At 47.3% G+C, this 16,764-nt stretch overlaps 1 protein-coding gene across 1 annotated transcript in view; it reads left to right on the top strand.

Annotated features, from left to right (window-relative positions):
* Positions 1-16,764, top strand: part of Chd3 (chromodomain helicase DNA binding protein 3) — a 57,275-nt gene that overhangs the window by 29,632 nt on the left and 10,879 nt on the right. Inside the window, exons 3-24 of the mRNA XM_029557547.1 lie at positions 2,746-2,858; positions 3,688-3,858; positions 4,058-4,182; positions 6,575-6,858; positions 7,095-7,225; positions 7,378-7,528; positions 7,695-7,888; positions 8,192-8,425; positions 8,599-8,802; positions 9,444-9,655; positions 10,696-10,827; positions 11,632-11,731; positions 12,103-12,294; positions 12,446-12,646; positions 13,177-13,314; positions 13,596-13,717; positions 13,867-14,040; positions 14,160-14,301; positions 14,520-14,651; positions 15,634-15,751; positions 15,940-16,064; positions 16,261-16,492. Of these exons, the coding sequence (XP_029413407.1) occupies positions 2,746-2,858; positions 3,688-3,858; positions 4,058-4,182; positions 6,575-6,858; positions 7,095-7,225; positions 7,378-7,528; positions 7,695-7,888; positions 8,192-8,425; positions 8,599-8,802; positions 9,444-9,655; positions 10,696-10,827; positions 11,632-11,731; positions 12,103-12,294; positions 12,446-12,646; positions 13,177-13,314; positions 13,596-13,717; positions 13,867-14,040; positions 14,160-14,301; positions 14,520-14,651; positions 15,634-15,751; positions 15,940-16,064; positions 16,261-16,492 (3,627 nt within the window). The remainder of the gene's footprint in view (positions 1-2,745; positions 2,859-3,687; positions 3,859-4,057; positions 4,183-6,574; positions 6,859-7,094; positions 7,226-7,377; positions 7,529-7,694; positions 7,889-8,191; positions 8,426-8,598; positions 8,803-9,443; positions 9,656-10,695; positions 10,828-11,631; positions 11,732-12,102; positions 12,295-12,445; positions 12,647-13,176; positions 13,315-13,595; positions 13,718-13,866; positions 14,041-14,159; positions 14,302-14,519; positions 14,652-15,633; positions 15,752-15,939; positions 16,065-16,260; positions 16,493-16,764) is intronic.

Genomic DNA, 16,764 nt, shown 5'->3' with positions numbered 1-16,764 from the left:
CCCCCCCCCCCCCCCGCTTTGCGTTCTGAATCCTTTAAGAGACGTCAAATGCTTTCAAAATTTTATATTTGAAATGAAACCCCACCTCCTCTCTCTTTCTCTCCCTGGGCATTTTCATCTCCTTTACAGCCTCTAAGTCAAATAAATGACCCAGATACACCCCCTCAGATGACTTTCTGAGGTAAAACTTTGGGAAAATATTTTTAGCTTACTCATTATCTGTCTACCTAAGTGTGGGGAAAATAAGTCTCCTCCAAGGAGATCTGTTCAGGCTGCCGCTCTCTGGTCTCTTTCTAGAACGTGAATTTGTCCGTGTGAGAGCCTTCCATTGTTTTTCAGTGAGACTGCTTTGATTCTCACCATTTTGTTTTACATTCTTACCCAAGACCAATTTTTATCCCTTCCCCCTCGCTCCAGTCTCCTTACATTGTTAAACGTTTAAAATAATAGCACTCGTGTTGGTGGGGGAAGGGAGCAGGAAGCCAAAAAACTCATTTCTTTTCCCTCCCCCTTCTGGCAAGTCTAGAGAAATAATATAACATAATATATAGATGTGATTCCTTGGGGGTTGGGGGGTGGAGGTGGGGAATGATTGTGGGTGGTGCGGAAAATTCTGGTAGTTTCTTTGCAAAAGGTCTGAAAATACAAACCCACCTCCTGCGTTCAGTACGCATGTGCGGCAGACCTATTATGGAGGTTCGTTGTGGGGGAGGGAGGGGAATTTGAGAAAAAATAAATATATGTGTGAGAGATTGATGGCGAGATTAGGAGAGAGGGCCGGGAGGGAGGCTCTCGCGCAGGCTCCTCCCTCGGCCCCGGCTGCCACGCTCCGCCCTCGCCCTCCCTGCCTTCCCGAGTTCCGAGCCGGGATGTGGGAGAGAGTCTGGGCTCGCGGCCAGCATTGAGTGGCTGCTGAGACAGAGGCTGGGGCTTAGATTTGCTTTATTACCCTTCTTTGCCTCTCCTCGCCATTCTTTGCTGCTGCTGGCCACCAACATGGGCCTAAATTTGGGAACCTCCTGCTGGGCCGGGCGGGAAGTGGAGTTCATAGGTTCTGTGGCCTGTCCGTCCCCCTACCCCCCCTCCCTTCCCCCGGCACTCCAAAGTGACCCGGACCACTTCCCTGATCCTTTGCCAGTTGGCCTGGCCTGGCCTTGCCACTTGCCCCGCAGCCTCCGTTTCCATGTTCAAGTTAACCCAAATGCCTAGACTTAAGGGGAGCTGGCTGCTGGGCATGGCATCTGACTTCCTATCGCATACAACCCTGGCTCATTTTCACACACCGCCCCTGGGCTGGCAGCCCCCTTTCATGCCCGCACTCCATCCTAGAGTGTCTTTCTGCCCACAGGGACGCAGGATATTGGAGGTGGAAGGGAAGGTTAGCATTAGAAGGAAGGCCCAGGGTGAGGCAGTGGAAACCAAGGCCTGGGGTGTTAATTGTGGCTAATTTTTCCTTGGCTGTTGAAGGAAGAAGGATTGTATGTCCTAGAGCAAGGGGCTGGGCCAAGACCAGGCTTTCCTCTCTGGCTCTGGCTGCAGCTGCCTCTGCTGGAACAAGACAGGTCTGGCTGGTTAGTCTAGTGCTTGGTGGGGGCGGTAGGTGAACCAGGGCCCCATTTCTGTGTGGCATCAATTTGTGTGGCATCAGGTCTTACTCTATGAGGAGCAACTCTGGTCCCCAAGCCTCAACAGACTGGCAGGGGTCAGACAGAATGGGGTGGGGGGATATCAGGAAAGAACCTGTCCTGGGCCCTCCGACAGAGTCATCTGGGGAGAGAGCCAGGGACATAGCTGTGCTGAAGCAGGTACAGGCCTTTTGGATTTGTGTGTGTTTGTTGTACATTGGTGTAGGTATGTGTGGGGGTATGCATTTGAGACTGCACATGCTGGGGGTGGTGTGGTCGTATCCTTGTTTTGTTTGTGTCTCCCGTACTGTGTATATATAGACTGGTCAGCATGTCTGGGACAAAGTATGGAGGTGCAGGGTGAAACTGTGGGATAAAGGGTATAGCTCCTGAGAATAGCTTTGGAGATAGATTCCAGACCATCTAAGAGAAGGACTGTTTAGGGAATTGTATAGACTTCCTCTTCTTGAGTCAGATTATGGAGGCAAATAATGATCCCATGGGCAAGAAGGGAAAAGACTGGCTGAGAATTTCTTTCCAGTTCTGTGTTCAGGTGATTATTCAAGGAAATGTAAATAGAGGCCTCCCTCTTGGCAAAAAGGATGTCAGGGCCCCAGGGTGTTAGTGTGAGAACCCAGGTGTCCACCTTTGGCTCTCCCTTCTCAGCATCTGGCTTTGGGCGCTGCCAGCTTGTGTCTCCCCACTCCAAGTGCTGGGGTCAGGCCAGGCCAGCAGCTGGGCATGGCTTCCCCCGTTCCTGGGCAGGCTGCCAGCTGGCAAAGTGAGAGGGAAGGCTGGAGTAGCCCTGGCGACGACTGAAAGGACCTGCCACAGGCTGAGCCCAAGGCCTAGAGACTCATCCCTTGTCCATAGGAGGGGAGAAAAGGGAGTGGCTTGGCTGTTCATCCTTTCTGACCCCTGACCTCCCATTCAGAACCCGAGGATCCCAGAGTACTCCAAGTACTCTGTTTGTATCCACTGAAGAAGGGCAACAGATTTAGAGGACTTAATGCCTCGGTTCCTAGAGCGTGTGACCCAGGCAATGGGAAAGGGGTCAATGAAGGGCCTCTGAGATTGGGAACCTAGAGGTTTGGGTTTTCTGGTGTTCTCTTCTCCAAAGATAAGGGTGACATTCGGCTGCTGCCTTCAACATTGGGTGTGAAGAAGAGAAAGCGAGGACCCAAGAAGCAGAAGGAAAATAAGCCAGGCAAACCTCGGAAACGCAAGAAGCTTGTAAGTATCAGAGATTCCTAATGCTTTAGCAAGGCTTTGGAGTTCCTTTCCTAGACTCTGGTCCTGATTACCTGGATTCAAGAGGTTCCTAAACTCAGGGAGGCTTGACCACTCCCCACCTTCCAGCTGTATCTCATGGACCTGGGACCCTAACCTCACTTTTTAGAACCTAGTAAAGAATCCAGTTGTTAGCTGGGCATAGTGGCATATACCTTTAATCCCAATAACTCAGGAAGCAACAGTTGAGAGCACACTGGCTTGCTAGGAGTGTAGCTCAGTGGTAGAGTATTTGTCTAGCATGTTGTAATCCTGGGTTCAATTCCTAATATGGGGGGTGGGGCAGAGGAGGGGAGAACACAGATTTGGAGGAATACTACATGAATTCAGAGCCTAGAAGTCCTTTGTTTGCCTAGGCAATTTATTTAGTTCTCTGTGCCTCAGTTTTCTCTGTTAAAAAGTGGATAAATATGGAACTGGAGAGATGGCTCAGCAGTTAAAAATACTTGCTGCTCTTGTAGAGGACCCAGGTTCTGTTCCCATCACCCACATGACAGTTAACAACCTACCATAACTCTAGTTCCAGAGGATCCAGTTCCCCCTTCTGACCTCTGAGGGCATTGCACAACACAGATAGATATACTTACATACATGCAGGCAATACATTCATACACATAAAAATAATAAAATATTTTTAAAATGGATAAATATAGATCAATTACTATTTCATAGGATAGTTGGAAAGATGAAAAGAGATAAAATATGTTACATGCTACTAACAAGTCTTGGCACATAGTAAGAATGAATAAATGTTTTTTTTTCTCTTCCTTAGGACAGTGAGGAGGAATTTGGCTCAGAGCGAGATGAGTACCGGGAGAAGTCAGAGAGTGGGGGCAGTGAATATGGAACTGGACCAGGTCGGAAACGAAGACGGAAGCACCGAGAAAAGAAAGAGAAAAAGACAAAACGGAGGAAAAGGGGGGAAGGAGATGGGGGGCAAAAGGTGAGTAGAATTAGGAAGTTCAGGGGTGGAATCAGTATTAGAGAGAGGCATGAGTAGGGAGCTATACTTTGTAAAGGAAGGGGATTGGACTTAGAAGGGAGCAGGAAGTTGGTGGGTACTGAGTTAGGTATTGAAGGATAGATGGAGGCCTGGAGGGGGCCAGGGAACACCCATCTAACTGAAGCTGTCCCCCACCCAGCAGGTGGAACAGAAGTCATCAGCAACTCTACTTCTGACCTGGGGCCTGGAGGATGTGGAACATGTATTCTCTGAGGAGGATTATCACACACTTACCAACTACAAAGCCTTCAGCCAGTTCATGAGGTGCAATGGAAGTGGGAATTCTCTAGACCAAACACTTAATATTAGGGTGGGGGCTGGACCCCTCTGGAATTTGATGAAAGTTAAGAAAATGCTTCCCAGAAAAGTTCACAGCATATGCACACATAATTTCAAGGTACTCTTGAACTGGGATCCTCAGATCCCAGCTTAGAATTGGTCTTTCACTAAAGATTATGGGGGCGGAAATCATGAATCCAGTCCTACACTAGAGAACTTTCTAGAAATAGAGTATAGTGAGGAAAGAAAATAGTGACTTCTCCTGCTCTGACAGTTTCATTTTCGCCTCCGTGACTTCTCTAGATTGGACCTGAATGATACCATCAGTGTTCCAGAATTTCCATTGCTTTTTATCAAATCTTCAGCCCCTTTCTTATGTCCTAGTAACAACAGATCATGCTTTGATAGCTGCAAGTCTTGAGCTACCATGGTTCTCCAAGCAGAGAATAAATGAAAATGTTTTTCAAGGAGGAGGCTTTTTAACATAGGGATTCAGTGCCCTGGAGGCAGCTGCTGAGGTTCTTGCCTTGATCCCATCTTGGGCAAGTTACTTAATTTCTTAGATGCTCAGTTTCCTTATCTGTAAACTAGAGATAATATATACTTCATAAGAATCTGTATGGATTTGGTTGGAATAATGAATGCATAGGCCAGTACAGTTGGTACCTGCACTCAAGGAGTTTCTAATTGGTAGCTCTCCCTAATAATGTCTCACCTAGATAAGTTTGTTGGCAGTGGGATTACAGGTATTCTCACACGAACTTGATACTCTACCCTAGAGGAAAACATGTGGCTTGTCTCTTACAGACTCAAGCCCAAGAGAAACTTTCTACAGGTCCCATGGATTTTTTTTTAAGAGAAATTTTACTGAGAAAATTCATGCAAGAATTTCATATAAGAATTTTCATTATATTCAGACCTCTTTCCCCATCTCTACCCTTACTCTACCACCCCCTACTACCCTCGCTCAACTTCATGTCTTCTATTAGTAAATGAATGCTCCCTCCATCTTATATAACACCTCTGAGCTGGGTACTGGAGAAGTTAGAATGTCAGTGATCCATAATTCCTTTTTTTGGTCATTTTGAGACAGGGTCTTTCTGTAGCCCCAGCTGCCCAGTTGGCCTAGAACTCACTATGTAGACCAGGCTGGCCTTGAACTCAGGGATCCACCTGCCTCTGCCTCCTGAGTGCTGGGATTAAAGGCGTGTGCCACCACACCCAGCCAGTGATCTATAATTCTTACATAGAGGTGTGCTGAAGTTAAGGGTCCATTTCCTTTCCTATGTGCATGGCTTTGGGTCAGAATATGCCCAGGTTTCTTGGAGTGAGGTCCCATGGAATTTAATTATAAAATGCAGAGAGTTTAAGCAAGAGTACCCTTGTGAGGGTGATACTCAGTAGGACACATTGTATATGGAGGTGTTTTGTGAACTGTAAAATAGTAAACAAAAATAAAATATTTCTATTATATTACTCTTTTTTTTTTCAGTCTTTTTGAGACAGGGTCTCCCTGTAGCCCCAGCTGTCCTGGAACTCACTATGTAGACCAGGCTGGCCTTGAACTCACAGAGATCCACCTGCCTCTGCCTCCCGAGCGCTGGGATTAAAGGCGTGCGCCACCATGCCCGGCTATTATATTACTCTTTTTAAAAAAGATTTTATGGGGCTGGAGAGATGGCTCAGTGGTTAAGAACACTGGTTATTCTTGCAGAAGACCCTGGTTCGAATCCCAGCACCCACATGGCAGCTAATAGCTGTCCGTAACTCCAGTCTCAGAGGACCCAACAGCCTCTTCTGACCTCCTCGAGTATTTCATGACATGGGTGCACTTACCTACATGCAGGCAATATATGCATACACATAAAATTAAAAAAAAATTTTTTTAAAGATTTTATTTTTATTTTATGTATACAAAGTACTTTGCCTACATATATGTAAGTGCACCACATGCATTCAGTACCCATGGAATCCAGAAGAGGGCATTGTGTGTGTCCCTTGGAACTGGAGTTATAGATCATAGTTAGCTCCCATGTGGGTGCTGGGAATGGAACCTGTGTCCTCTGCAAAAGCAGCAAGTGCTTTTAATCCCTGAGCCAGCTCTCTAGCCCTATTGATTTTTTTCTTTTGCCTATTTTATCCTTTTTGTTCTTTGAAATATTATTTTGATTTTTTTCTGTTCCATATACCTTTCATACCTGTTCTTTTTTCCCTTTTAAACTTATTTTTAATTTATTACTTAAGTTGATATTTTTCTTACTAAGACATTTTCTCCACCCAGAATGCTAACATATACATAGAGTTAATTGATAAGGGGAGATGGCACTATTCCTGACCATCTGTGAAAGGTCTGAGTTTTCTACATCTATTTTTACAGGCCCCTAATTGCTAAGAAGAATCCTAAGATCCCAATGTCCAAGATGATGACCATCCTTGGGGCCAAGTGGAGAGAATTCAGCGCCAATAACCCCTTCAAGGGGTCAGCAGCTGCTGTGGCGGCGGCAGCAGCAGCAGCAGCAGCAGCTGTAGCGGAGCAGGTGTCAGCTGCTGTCTCCTCAGCCACCCCCATAGCACCGTCTGGACCCCCTGCCCTCCCACCACCCCCTGCTGCTGAAATCCAGCCCCCACCCATCCGAAGAGCCAAAACCAAAGAGGGCAAAGGTAGGAACCCTCTTACTCTAACCACTGCTAACCCACCTTCCAAACTGCATGTCTTCAGTTATATGCTAGAACTCTTGTTTTCCCAGCCTTGATTGCTAAAGGAGAAATGCTTTCTAGGAAGGAGGTATTAGTAAAATCATAACCCATGGGAGAGTCCAGAGCCTCCCATGATTCTTGTTCCTTTAGGATATGCCATGGCCTATGGATTTTCTCCCCTTATTCCCATTCTCATTCAGGTCCAGGCCATAAAAGGCGGAATAAGAGCCCCCGAGTGCCTGATGGACGCAAAAAGCTTCGAGGAAAGAAGATGGCACCACTCAAAATCAAACTGGGGCTGCTGGGTGGCAAGAGGAAGAAGGCAGGCTCGGTGAGTAGCCCTTCCCTGTCTGCTAAGCACCTGGGTGTCAAGGACTGAAGTCCAGAGATGGTCCATGAGGGAGGTTGGGGAGGGGAACCCAAGGCTTAGGGAAGTGGGTAGACTCAACTATGCCTCACTGACAGCAATGGGGCTATGGGCAGTATGTTTTTCAGAGTGATGAGGGCCCTGAACCAGAGGCTGAGGAGTCAGATCTGGACAGTGGTAGTGTCCACAGTGCTTCAGGCCGGCCTGATGGCCCTGTCCGAGCCAAGAAACTGAAGCGAGGCCGACCAGGAAGGAAAAAGAAGAAGGGTAAGGATGTTAGCTGTGTCTGAGCTGTCTGTCTGCCTACCTTCCTTTGCTGTCTTTCTTCTTTGCAATTTTGACTCTTTTACTCAACCCTTCTCTCTGACTTTCCCTCTCTGAATCCCTTTCTTTCTCTTTCTGTTCCCTTTGCCTTGACTGGGGCATATGACAGTTCTGGGCTGTCCTGCAGTGGCCGGGGAGGAGGAGGTTGATGGCTACGAGACGGATCACCAGGATTACTGTGAGGTGTGCCAGCAGGGTGGGGAAATTATTCTGTGCGACACCTGCCCTCGTGCCTACCACCTCGTCTGCCTTGATCCTGAGCTTGACCGGGCTCCAGAGGGCAAATGGAGCTGCCCCCACTGTGTGAGTACCCGGTACCCTTGGGGATCCACCCATCTTTTTCTTCCTTCCTTCCATTTATCCTCTTCCCACCCCACATGCCTGGCTTCTTGGTTAGATATGTCAAGTACACAGGATCCTAGTTGGGTCTTTTCCCTCAACCCTTTACCCCCAGGGTCAATACTTTTGGAAACTGGGGATATGCTGTTGTTAGTTCCCATGAAGACCTCTGTGCATTTCTAGGATTCAGGCTTCTTGTGTTTGCCTCAGTCTCCCATCTCTCTATCTCCTTTCTTCCATCTATCTATGTCTGTCCTTGGCCCCCAGGAGAAGGAGGGGGTACAATGGGAGGCCAAGGAAGAAGAAGAAGAATATGAAGAGGAGGGAGAGGAAGAAGGAGAGAAGGAGGAAGAGGATGATCACATGGAGTACTGCCGTGTGTGCAAGGATGGTGGGGAGCTCCTGTGTTGTGATGCTTGCATCTCCTCCTACCACATCCACTGTCTAAACCCTCCCCTGCCTGACATCCCCAATGGTGAATGGCTGTGTCCACGATGCACAGTGAGTAGAACCATGTCTTTACAGAATTTACAATCCAGCCCTGCCCCTTCACCCATTTCTGGGGTCCAAACATCCACTCTTCCTTTCTCAGCCCCACCCTTTGTTGCACCTTTGTCCTACCTAACAAGGGCTCTCTTTGCCTCTCTCCTTCCTCTTATGTGACCACCCTAAAGTGTCCTGTGCTAAAGGGCCGTGTTCAGAAGATCCTGCATTGGCGATGGGGGGAACCACCTGTGGCAGTGCCAGCCCCCCAACAGGCAGATGGGAATCTAGATGTCCCACCCCCTCGTCCTCTTCAAGGGAGATCAGAACGAGAGTTCTTTGTCAAGTGGGTAGGACTGTCCTACTGGCACTGCTCCTGGGCCAAGGAGCTTCAGGTACAAAGGCTTTTCTTTTCCCTCATCCCTAGGGTCCTGCTCAGTCATTTCCACTCTCTTACCAAGACCTTTTGTTCCCTGGGCTTCCATCTCCTTTCAGGCCTCAGACCTCACATGCTTTCTACTTGATTGGTGACTAGACGTGGTTCTTTGGTCTCTAGTCCCCTTTCACTCCATTTCTTTTGGTTTTCAACTCTTTCCTTAACTCCTTTCTTTTCATTCTTTATTAATCTCCCCAGTCTTAATAACAGCAGGCTTCGTCTTTTGTGCACCTTGCTGCACCTACCCAGGTCTTGTTTTCCAACTCTGTCCTATCAGTTGTTTTATTTATTTTCTCACTGTAAAAAAAACAATTATTATGACCAGGCGTGGTGGTGCATGCCTTTAGTCCCAGCACTCAGGAGGCAGAGGCAGGTGGATCTCTGTGAGTTTGAGGCCAGCCTGGTCTCCATAATGAGTTCCGGGCCAGCTAGAGCTGCAGGGAGACCCTGTCTCAAAAAGACAAAAAACCAATTATTTGTTTTCATCTCCCTCTTTCAAAGCTCCCTTCTTCCATCCTGTTGGCTAGCCTCTTCTCTGTTCCCCTTTATCTTCTTGGATTTTAGGGATTATCTCTTCTCTCTCCTTCTCTGCCCTATCAGCTGGAAATCTTCCACTTGGTAATGTACCGAAACTACCAGCGGAAAAATGACATGGATGAGCCCCCACCCCTGGACTATGGCTCCGGAGAGGATGATGGGAAGAGTGATAAGCGCAAGGTGAAAGACCCTCACTATGCAGAGATGGAGGAAAAATACTACCGTTTTGGCATCAAGCCAGAGTGGATGACTGTCCACCGTATCATCAACCACAGGTGAGTCCTTGTCCATGGAAAGGCCCATGGACTATGGCACTGCTCTCTCACTGTGATGATGGCACCACCAAATGACCACTTGAGATTTGGTGACTCTTATTGCAGCTCTAACCCTTCTGGCTTGGCTTCTGACAGGGGGGCTAGAGAAAGCAGGAGGAAAGCCCAGCCCATCCATCACTCGTTTGTCTTTGCTACCTCTATAATCTCTAATAGAATAGTTCTAGAGATGGGGCATGAAAGCAAAACATGAAAATCATAATTCATCCAGATGGGTGTTTGAGCCTGCCTGCCTCCCTTTCTTCCTTCCTCCCTCCTTCCTTCCCTCCCTGCTTCTCTCCTGCTCTCCCTCCCTTCCTTTCTTTTTTTATTCCTGTGGTTTTTTTAGTGTAGTCCCAGCTGACCTGGAACTTGTTATGGAGACCAGGCTGGCCTTGATCTCACAGAGCACCTTCTGCCTTCTGAGTACTGGTCTTAAAGTTGCCTACCACCACATCTGACTTGAATGTTTCTTTCTTCATGGTATTTACTGCTACCTAATATTAGTTATATATTTTACTGCTGCGCTTTAAAGTGTGAGCTTTGTAAACAGATAGGGATATTTGTCTGTTCATTCTCTGCTCAATCTAGTGCCTAGAACCATGCCTGGATCATATTAGACACTCAAAAATACTGTCTGGATAAGTGAGTGGTATTTCAGGCTCTCTAAGGATGTTTTGTGACAGTTTTCAGATACCATAAAAGATTAAGATAGTGCCGGGTGTGGTGGCGCATGCCTGTAGTCCCAACACTTGGGAGGCAGAAGCAGGCGGATCTCTGTGAGTTCAAGGCCAGCCTGGTCTACATAGTGAGTTCCAGGACAGCTGGGACTACAGGGAGACCCTGTCTCAAAAAAAAAAAAAGACCAAAAAAAAAAAAAAAAAAGATTAAGATAGTACTTTAGAGTAAGGTGACAGATGCTTGTATTTATCAAAACTTTTTGCTATTTGTAACCAATATTACTTTTCTTCTCCTGTTCCTTTTCTTGACCTCCTGCCCAACAGTATGGATAAAAAGGGGAATTACCACTATCTTGTAAAATGGAAGGACTTGCCTTATGACCAGTCTACATGGGAGGAAGATGAAATGAACATCCCTGAATATGAAGACCATAAGCAAAGTTACTGGAGACACCGGTGAGGGAGCCAGGTCATGGATTAAAAGGCGTCTGAGGATGGAACATGAAAACTAAATTGAGGATGCAGTTCTAGCTAGACCCAAGCAGAGTTTAGGGCAGTGGTGGCCTGGGCCAGGTTTTTGTGTGGAGTTGGTAAAGAAGTAGTATTAGAAACAGAAATAAGATCTGGCAAGCTTGGAAAGATGCCTCAGTGGTTAAGAACTTGCTGCTTTTGCAGAGGACTGGAGTTCAGTTCCTAGCACCCACATCTAGAGGCTCACAACTGCTTGTAATTTCAGCTGCAGGGGATTTGGACACCCTTTTCTGGCCTCCATGGGCACCCTCCCCACACACATGCAAATGCACACATGCATACACATAAAGGAAGTAAACTAAATTAAAAAAAAAGACACCACCACCACTACTGGGGGTGGAGGGAACACCAAGAAATAAGATCTGAGAAATGGTTAAGAAGAGGAGAAAAGGGTTGGCCCTCAAGGTATAATCCAAGGTAGAAAGCTTGGGAGAGGGCTGGCAATATGACTCAGTGAAGCCTGAAAATCCGAGTTTGTTCCATGGTGAAAGTAGAGAACTGACTCCTGAAAGTTGTCCTCTGACTTGTCCACTCATGACATGGCATGCATGCACCCACTACATGTACACACACACACACACACACACACACAATATTTTATAATGGTTGGGAGAAAGAAAAGAAAATCTGAGAAAAGATTTTGGACAGAGGGAAGTAGGTCTGGAATGGTTCAGAAAAATGGGAGGGTTCCCAAAGACCAGGCCTTATCTAGACCAACTTTTTTCTCAGAGAGCTAATTATGGGAGAAGACCCTGTTCAGCCTCGCAAATACAAGAAGAAAAAGAAGGAGCTACAGGGTGATGGGCCTCCCAGTTCTCCGACTAATGATGTAAGTCCTCTTTTTCCTGTTGCTGGAGCAATGGTGATTGATTTCCCTGAAGTTATCAGCAACTTCCCAGAGTTTTAGCAGCCTCTTGGAATAGTAGTTCTTCTTTTATCCAGCCTTGCCCTCATCAGAGTGGCTAGGAATTTGGGCATAGGAGTAATAGAGCTACTAGAAGCAGCATCTCAGTTCTAGCTAGCCCTTCCCACTGGTGCTGCTGGGGATTGTTTTAAGGACTGGGGGAGAAAGACTGAAGACTAGAGCGCGTAGCTCAGACCATAGTAGAGAGAATTGTAATCCAGCTTGAAACCAGTACCAGGGAGGGGCAGAAGACCCTTAACAGTTCCTTTGAACTTTGTGATGTCTTGCCTCTACAGCCTACAGTGAAATATGAGACTCAGCCACGGTTTATCACAGCCACAGGAGGTACACTGCACATGTATCAGCTGGAAGGGCTGAACTGGCTACGCTTCTCCTGGGCCCAGGGCACTGACACGATTCTAGCTGATGAGATGGGGCTGGGCAAGACCATCCAAACCATCGTCTTCCTCTACTCACTTTATAAGGAGGTGTGTGTTGGATTCTAGGCCCCTGAGAGGGGTGACCCAGCTGAGTCCTAGCCTAGACTGGGGTGGAGGATAGAAGGGTACAGCAGGCAGCAAGCAGATGAGAGTGTATATCCTTGAGCAGGACTAATGGGATTCCATCCTTGATTCCCAGGGCCACACAAAAGGTCCCTTCCTGGTGAGTGCCCCACTCTCTACCATCATTAACTGGGAACGGGAGTTCCAGATGTGGGCACCCAAGTTCTACGTGGTCACATACACGGGTGACAAGGATAGCCGGGCCATTATTCGTGAAAACGAGTTCTCTTTTGAAGATAATGCCATCAAAGGTGGGAAGAAAGCTTTTAAGATGAAGGTAAGCCCTTCTATCTCATACACTTTTTTTTTTTTTTTTTTCTTTTTGAAGCAGGGTCTCCCTGTAGCCCCAGCTGTCCTGGAACTCACTATGTAGACCAGGCTGGCCTTGAACTCACAGAGATCCGCCTGCCTCTGCCTCCCAAGTGCTGGGACTACAGGCGTGCGCCACCGCGCCCGGCTCTCATACACTTTTAAAAGCTTCAGATCTGTCATTTCTTTTTCCCAATCAGGACCTTGGTTCCTCTATTTCCCACTCACCTTTCCCCCTCCTTTCTTCTATTTGTCTTTGTGCCTCTGCATTCCACAGTAGGTTCCCCAGGGCATGAATGGATCAGTCAGTACTGGACATGTGGGTGGGGATTGAGGGCTGTGGTCAGTAAACCTCCCTGCTTGGAGTCAGAGTTGGAGGTAGACTAACTGGCTTCCCAAGGGAATCACTGGACAGGGTTTCTGGGTAAAGGACAGGGCCTAAAGGTGCAGGTATGTGGTGTCGAGTAGCAGCTGATTGGGCAATGGTTATGTTGGCAGAGGGAGGCACAGGTGAAGTTCCATGTTCTCCTGACATCATATGAGCTGATCACCATTGATCAGGCAGCGCTTGGCTCTATCCGCTGGGCCTGTCTTGTGGTGGATGAAGCCCATCGACTCAAGAACAACCAGTCCAAGGTGAGTGAAATTCTCAGACCCAAGAAATGAACTATAGGCTCCCATTCACCTTGATCCTGAAAACAAAGTAAAACAAAAACAAAACATTTTGTGGCCTGGGAGGTAGAGTTCCAGGAGCATCTGAGTTAAGATCAATGCTGGAAGAGGTAAAGAACTAAGGATTTGGGATCTCTGATCCTGAGGGATATGGGAACTCAGAAGCTGGTGATGGTCAGTGAGGTGAGTCAGCCACTTGCCACTGATACACCCTATCTCCAGCTTGTCCTTGCCCCATTTTCTAGTTTTTCAGGGTCCTCAATGGCTACAAGATAGATCATAAATTGTTGCTGACGGGGACCCCATTGCAGAATAATCTGGAGGAGCTCTTCCATCTGCTCAACTTCCTCACCCCAGAGAGGTTTAAGTAAGTGGCTCACTATAGGTAGTCTGCAGAGAGCAAAGGCAGAGCATGCAGAGTTACTAGTTGAAGATTAATCTGAGGTAGAAAATGGAGCCTCAGATCAGGGACAAAGAACTTGACACCTTGTCTGTTTTCTTATCTCTGCCTGTCAGCAACTTGGAGGGCTTCCTGGAAGAATTTGCTGACATATCCAAAGAGGACCAGATTAAGAAACTGCATGATTTGTTGGGGCCACACATGCTGCGAAGGCTCAAAGCAGATGTCTTTAAGAACATGCCAGCCAAGACAGAGCTTATTGTTCGAGTGGAGCTAAGCCCCATGCAGAAGTGAGCTGTGGGACAGGATACCTAGATTTGGGGTTGGGGTTTGGGTAGAGTTGGTGACCAAGTGCAGTATTATAAGTGTTCTTATTATGTCTCTTGAACACCCCTACTCTGTTCTTTAGAAAATACTACAAATACATCCTGACTCGAAATTTTGAGGCCTTGAATTCACGAGGTGGTGGGAACCAAGTGTCGCTGCTTAACATCATGATGGATCTTAAGAAGTGCTGCAACCACCCATACCTCTTTCCTGTGGCTGCTATGGTAGATACAAAGAGCAGAGAATTGACCAAATGGCTGATTCTCTGGAATCCTGTGTTGAGAATAGGGGTGGGGCTGGGCTGGAGGGCTCAGAACTTGAGCCCTGGAGGGGCAAGAATTTGAAAAGTGTACAAGCTGGGTTTAAACTTTCGACTTTTCTGGGCATAGTGTAAGGGAGTATATTTCCTGACCTTCTGCTTTCCTTTCTCTTTCTTCTCCAGGAGTCTCCAAAACTCCCCAGCGGAGCTTATGAGGGTGGGGCACTTATTAAATCATCGGGGAAGCTCATGCTCCTGCAGAAGATGCTTCGGAAGCTGAAGGAGCAAGGACACAGAGTGCTTATCTTCTCTCAGGTGGCCCACTCCCTCTGCTCTCTTCCTATCTGTGTTCTGTTGCCTCTCACCAACTAGACTTTAATTCCTGAGCTTTTTCCTATGGCTGCTGTAGTGAACGATCGAGAGATCCTACCTATAAGTTTGTTGACATGGATGGGCAAAGTAGTAATCTTTAATCCTAGTATTTAGGAGGCCGAGATGGTAGGCCAGTCTAGACACAGTGAGATCCTATCTTTAACAATAACAACAAAAAAAGCCAGGTGTGGTGGCTCACGCCTTTAATCGGGAGGCTGAGGCAGGTGGATCCCTGTGAGGTGGAGGCCAGACTAGTCTATATAGAGAGTTCCAGGACAGATGGAGCTACAGGGAGACCACTGGCTAGAGGTATGGTTCAGTGGTAGAGCACTTGCCTAGCATGTTTGAAGCCATGGATTAGATCCCCAGCACTGAAAAATAAACAACAAACAAATAAACAAACAAACAAACAAAAGGTCTAGTATGACTGGTCTGGTATATTCTTGGCTCTTAATTCCTATTCCTATGACTATCAGAAGTTGTAGTTCAATTCCTTTTTAGCTGGATGGAGCCATTTGCCTCCAGGGGCATCTCTGGAACTAGTATAATTTACAGCCTTCTTAATAAATGCAGGTAGGGAGCACAGACACTTTAGAACTCTGGTGAAAGGTATACCTCCACTTTGTAGAAAACAATTATACCAGTTTTATACAGATTTTCAAAGGGTTCATAGATTTCCCTGAAACTTTTTTATGGTCTCAGAGAACCTTTGTCTGACAAGAAATGATCTTTAATAAGAAGTATGGCAAGAGAGTAGAACAATGAAGAGCTTGGGGACCAATGGAGAAAATATGCCTAGGGAGCTTAAGAGGGTGTGTGTGCTGAAGTACAAGGATTGGGGATTGGTTTGAGTAAAGGGTTACTTTGAAGAGATGACCCATCCCACTGTCTTGACATTATAGACTTTTATCTTCCCTTGTTCTAGATGACCAAAATGTTAGACTTGCTGGAGGACTTCTTAGACTATGAAGGTTACAAGTATGAGCGCATTGATGGAGGCATCACTGGAGCCCTCAGGCAGGAGGCCATTGATCGGTTTAATGGTGAGGAGGAGATGCTGTTGTCCTTGTGGGCATTGGAGACCTGAGAAACTTCTGCCAGCTCCTAGGATGGGGATTGGTGAGGGGATGTTGGAGACCTAGACTTAGAGTTGGACTCTAGTGGTTTGTAGTGAGGGAACACCTAGCAGCATGGAGGGGAAAAACCCAGCCTCCTAATTCTCACCTCCTAGCTCCTGGTGCCCAACAATTCTGCTTCCTCCTGTCCACGCGAGCTGGGGGCCTGGGCATCAACCTGGCTACTGCCGACACTGTCATCATCTTTGATTCTGATTGGAACCCCCATAATGACATCCAGGTGGGAACCTGCATTTTTGAACCCTTGTACCATGCAGGGAGAAGACATGGGAGTATGGAGGAGGGTGTCCTGCTCAGGGGTGGTGGGTGTTAGGAGAGAAGAGAAGGCCTTTCCTTGCCAGCTTCTTTCCCTGACCTCGTATCAGCTTCTCCCTGCCTCTCCCCTGGCTCACCTCCATCTTCTCCTGCCCCTGAAGGCCTTCAGCAGAGCTCATCGGATTGGCCAGGCCAACAAAGTGATGATTTACCGGTTTGTAACACGTGCATCTGTGGAAGAAAGAATCACACAGGTGGCTAAGAGAAAGATGATGCTGACACACCTGGTAGTCCGGCCAGGGCTGGGCTCCAAGGCTGGCTCCATGTCCAAGCAGGAGCTAGATGACATCCTCAAATTTGGTACTGAGGAGCTGTTCAAGGATGAAAATGAGGGTAAGAATTTTTTTTTTTTTGAGACAAGGTCTCCCTGTAGCCCCATCTGGCCTAGAACTTGCTTTGTAGACCAGGCTGGACTTGAACTCACAGAGATCTGCGTCTCTGCTAGGATCAAAGGCATGCACCACCACGCCCAGTGAGGGTGAGAATGTTTTTTTTTAGTTCCCTGAAGTCCCTCCTCTGAAGATACACTCTAGGTAAAAATACCTTCTCTGAAGCTTGTGAAGGAAGAAGCACCTTCTTTCCAATGCCCTTGTGAGACCAGGCGT

The sequence above is a fragment of the Nannospalax galili genome, unplaced genomic scaffold (assembly GCF_000622305.1).
Source record: "Nannospalax galili isolate Female #2095 unplaced genomic scaffold, S.galili_v1.0 scaffold146, whole genome shotgun sequence".
NCBI lineage: Eukaryota > Metazoa > Chordata > Mammalia > Rodentia > Spalacidae > Nannospalax > Nannospalax galili.
The sequence above is the reverse complement of the archived record's forward strand: the minus strand, read 5'-3'. Positions and strand labels throughout refer to the sequence as shown.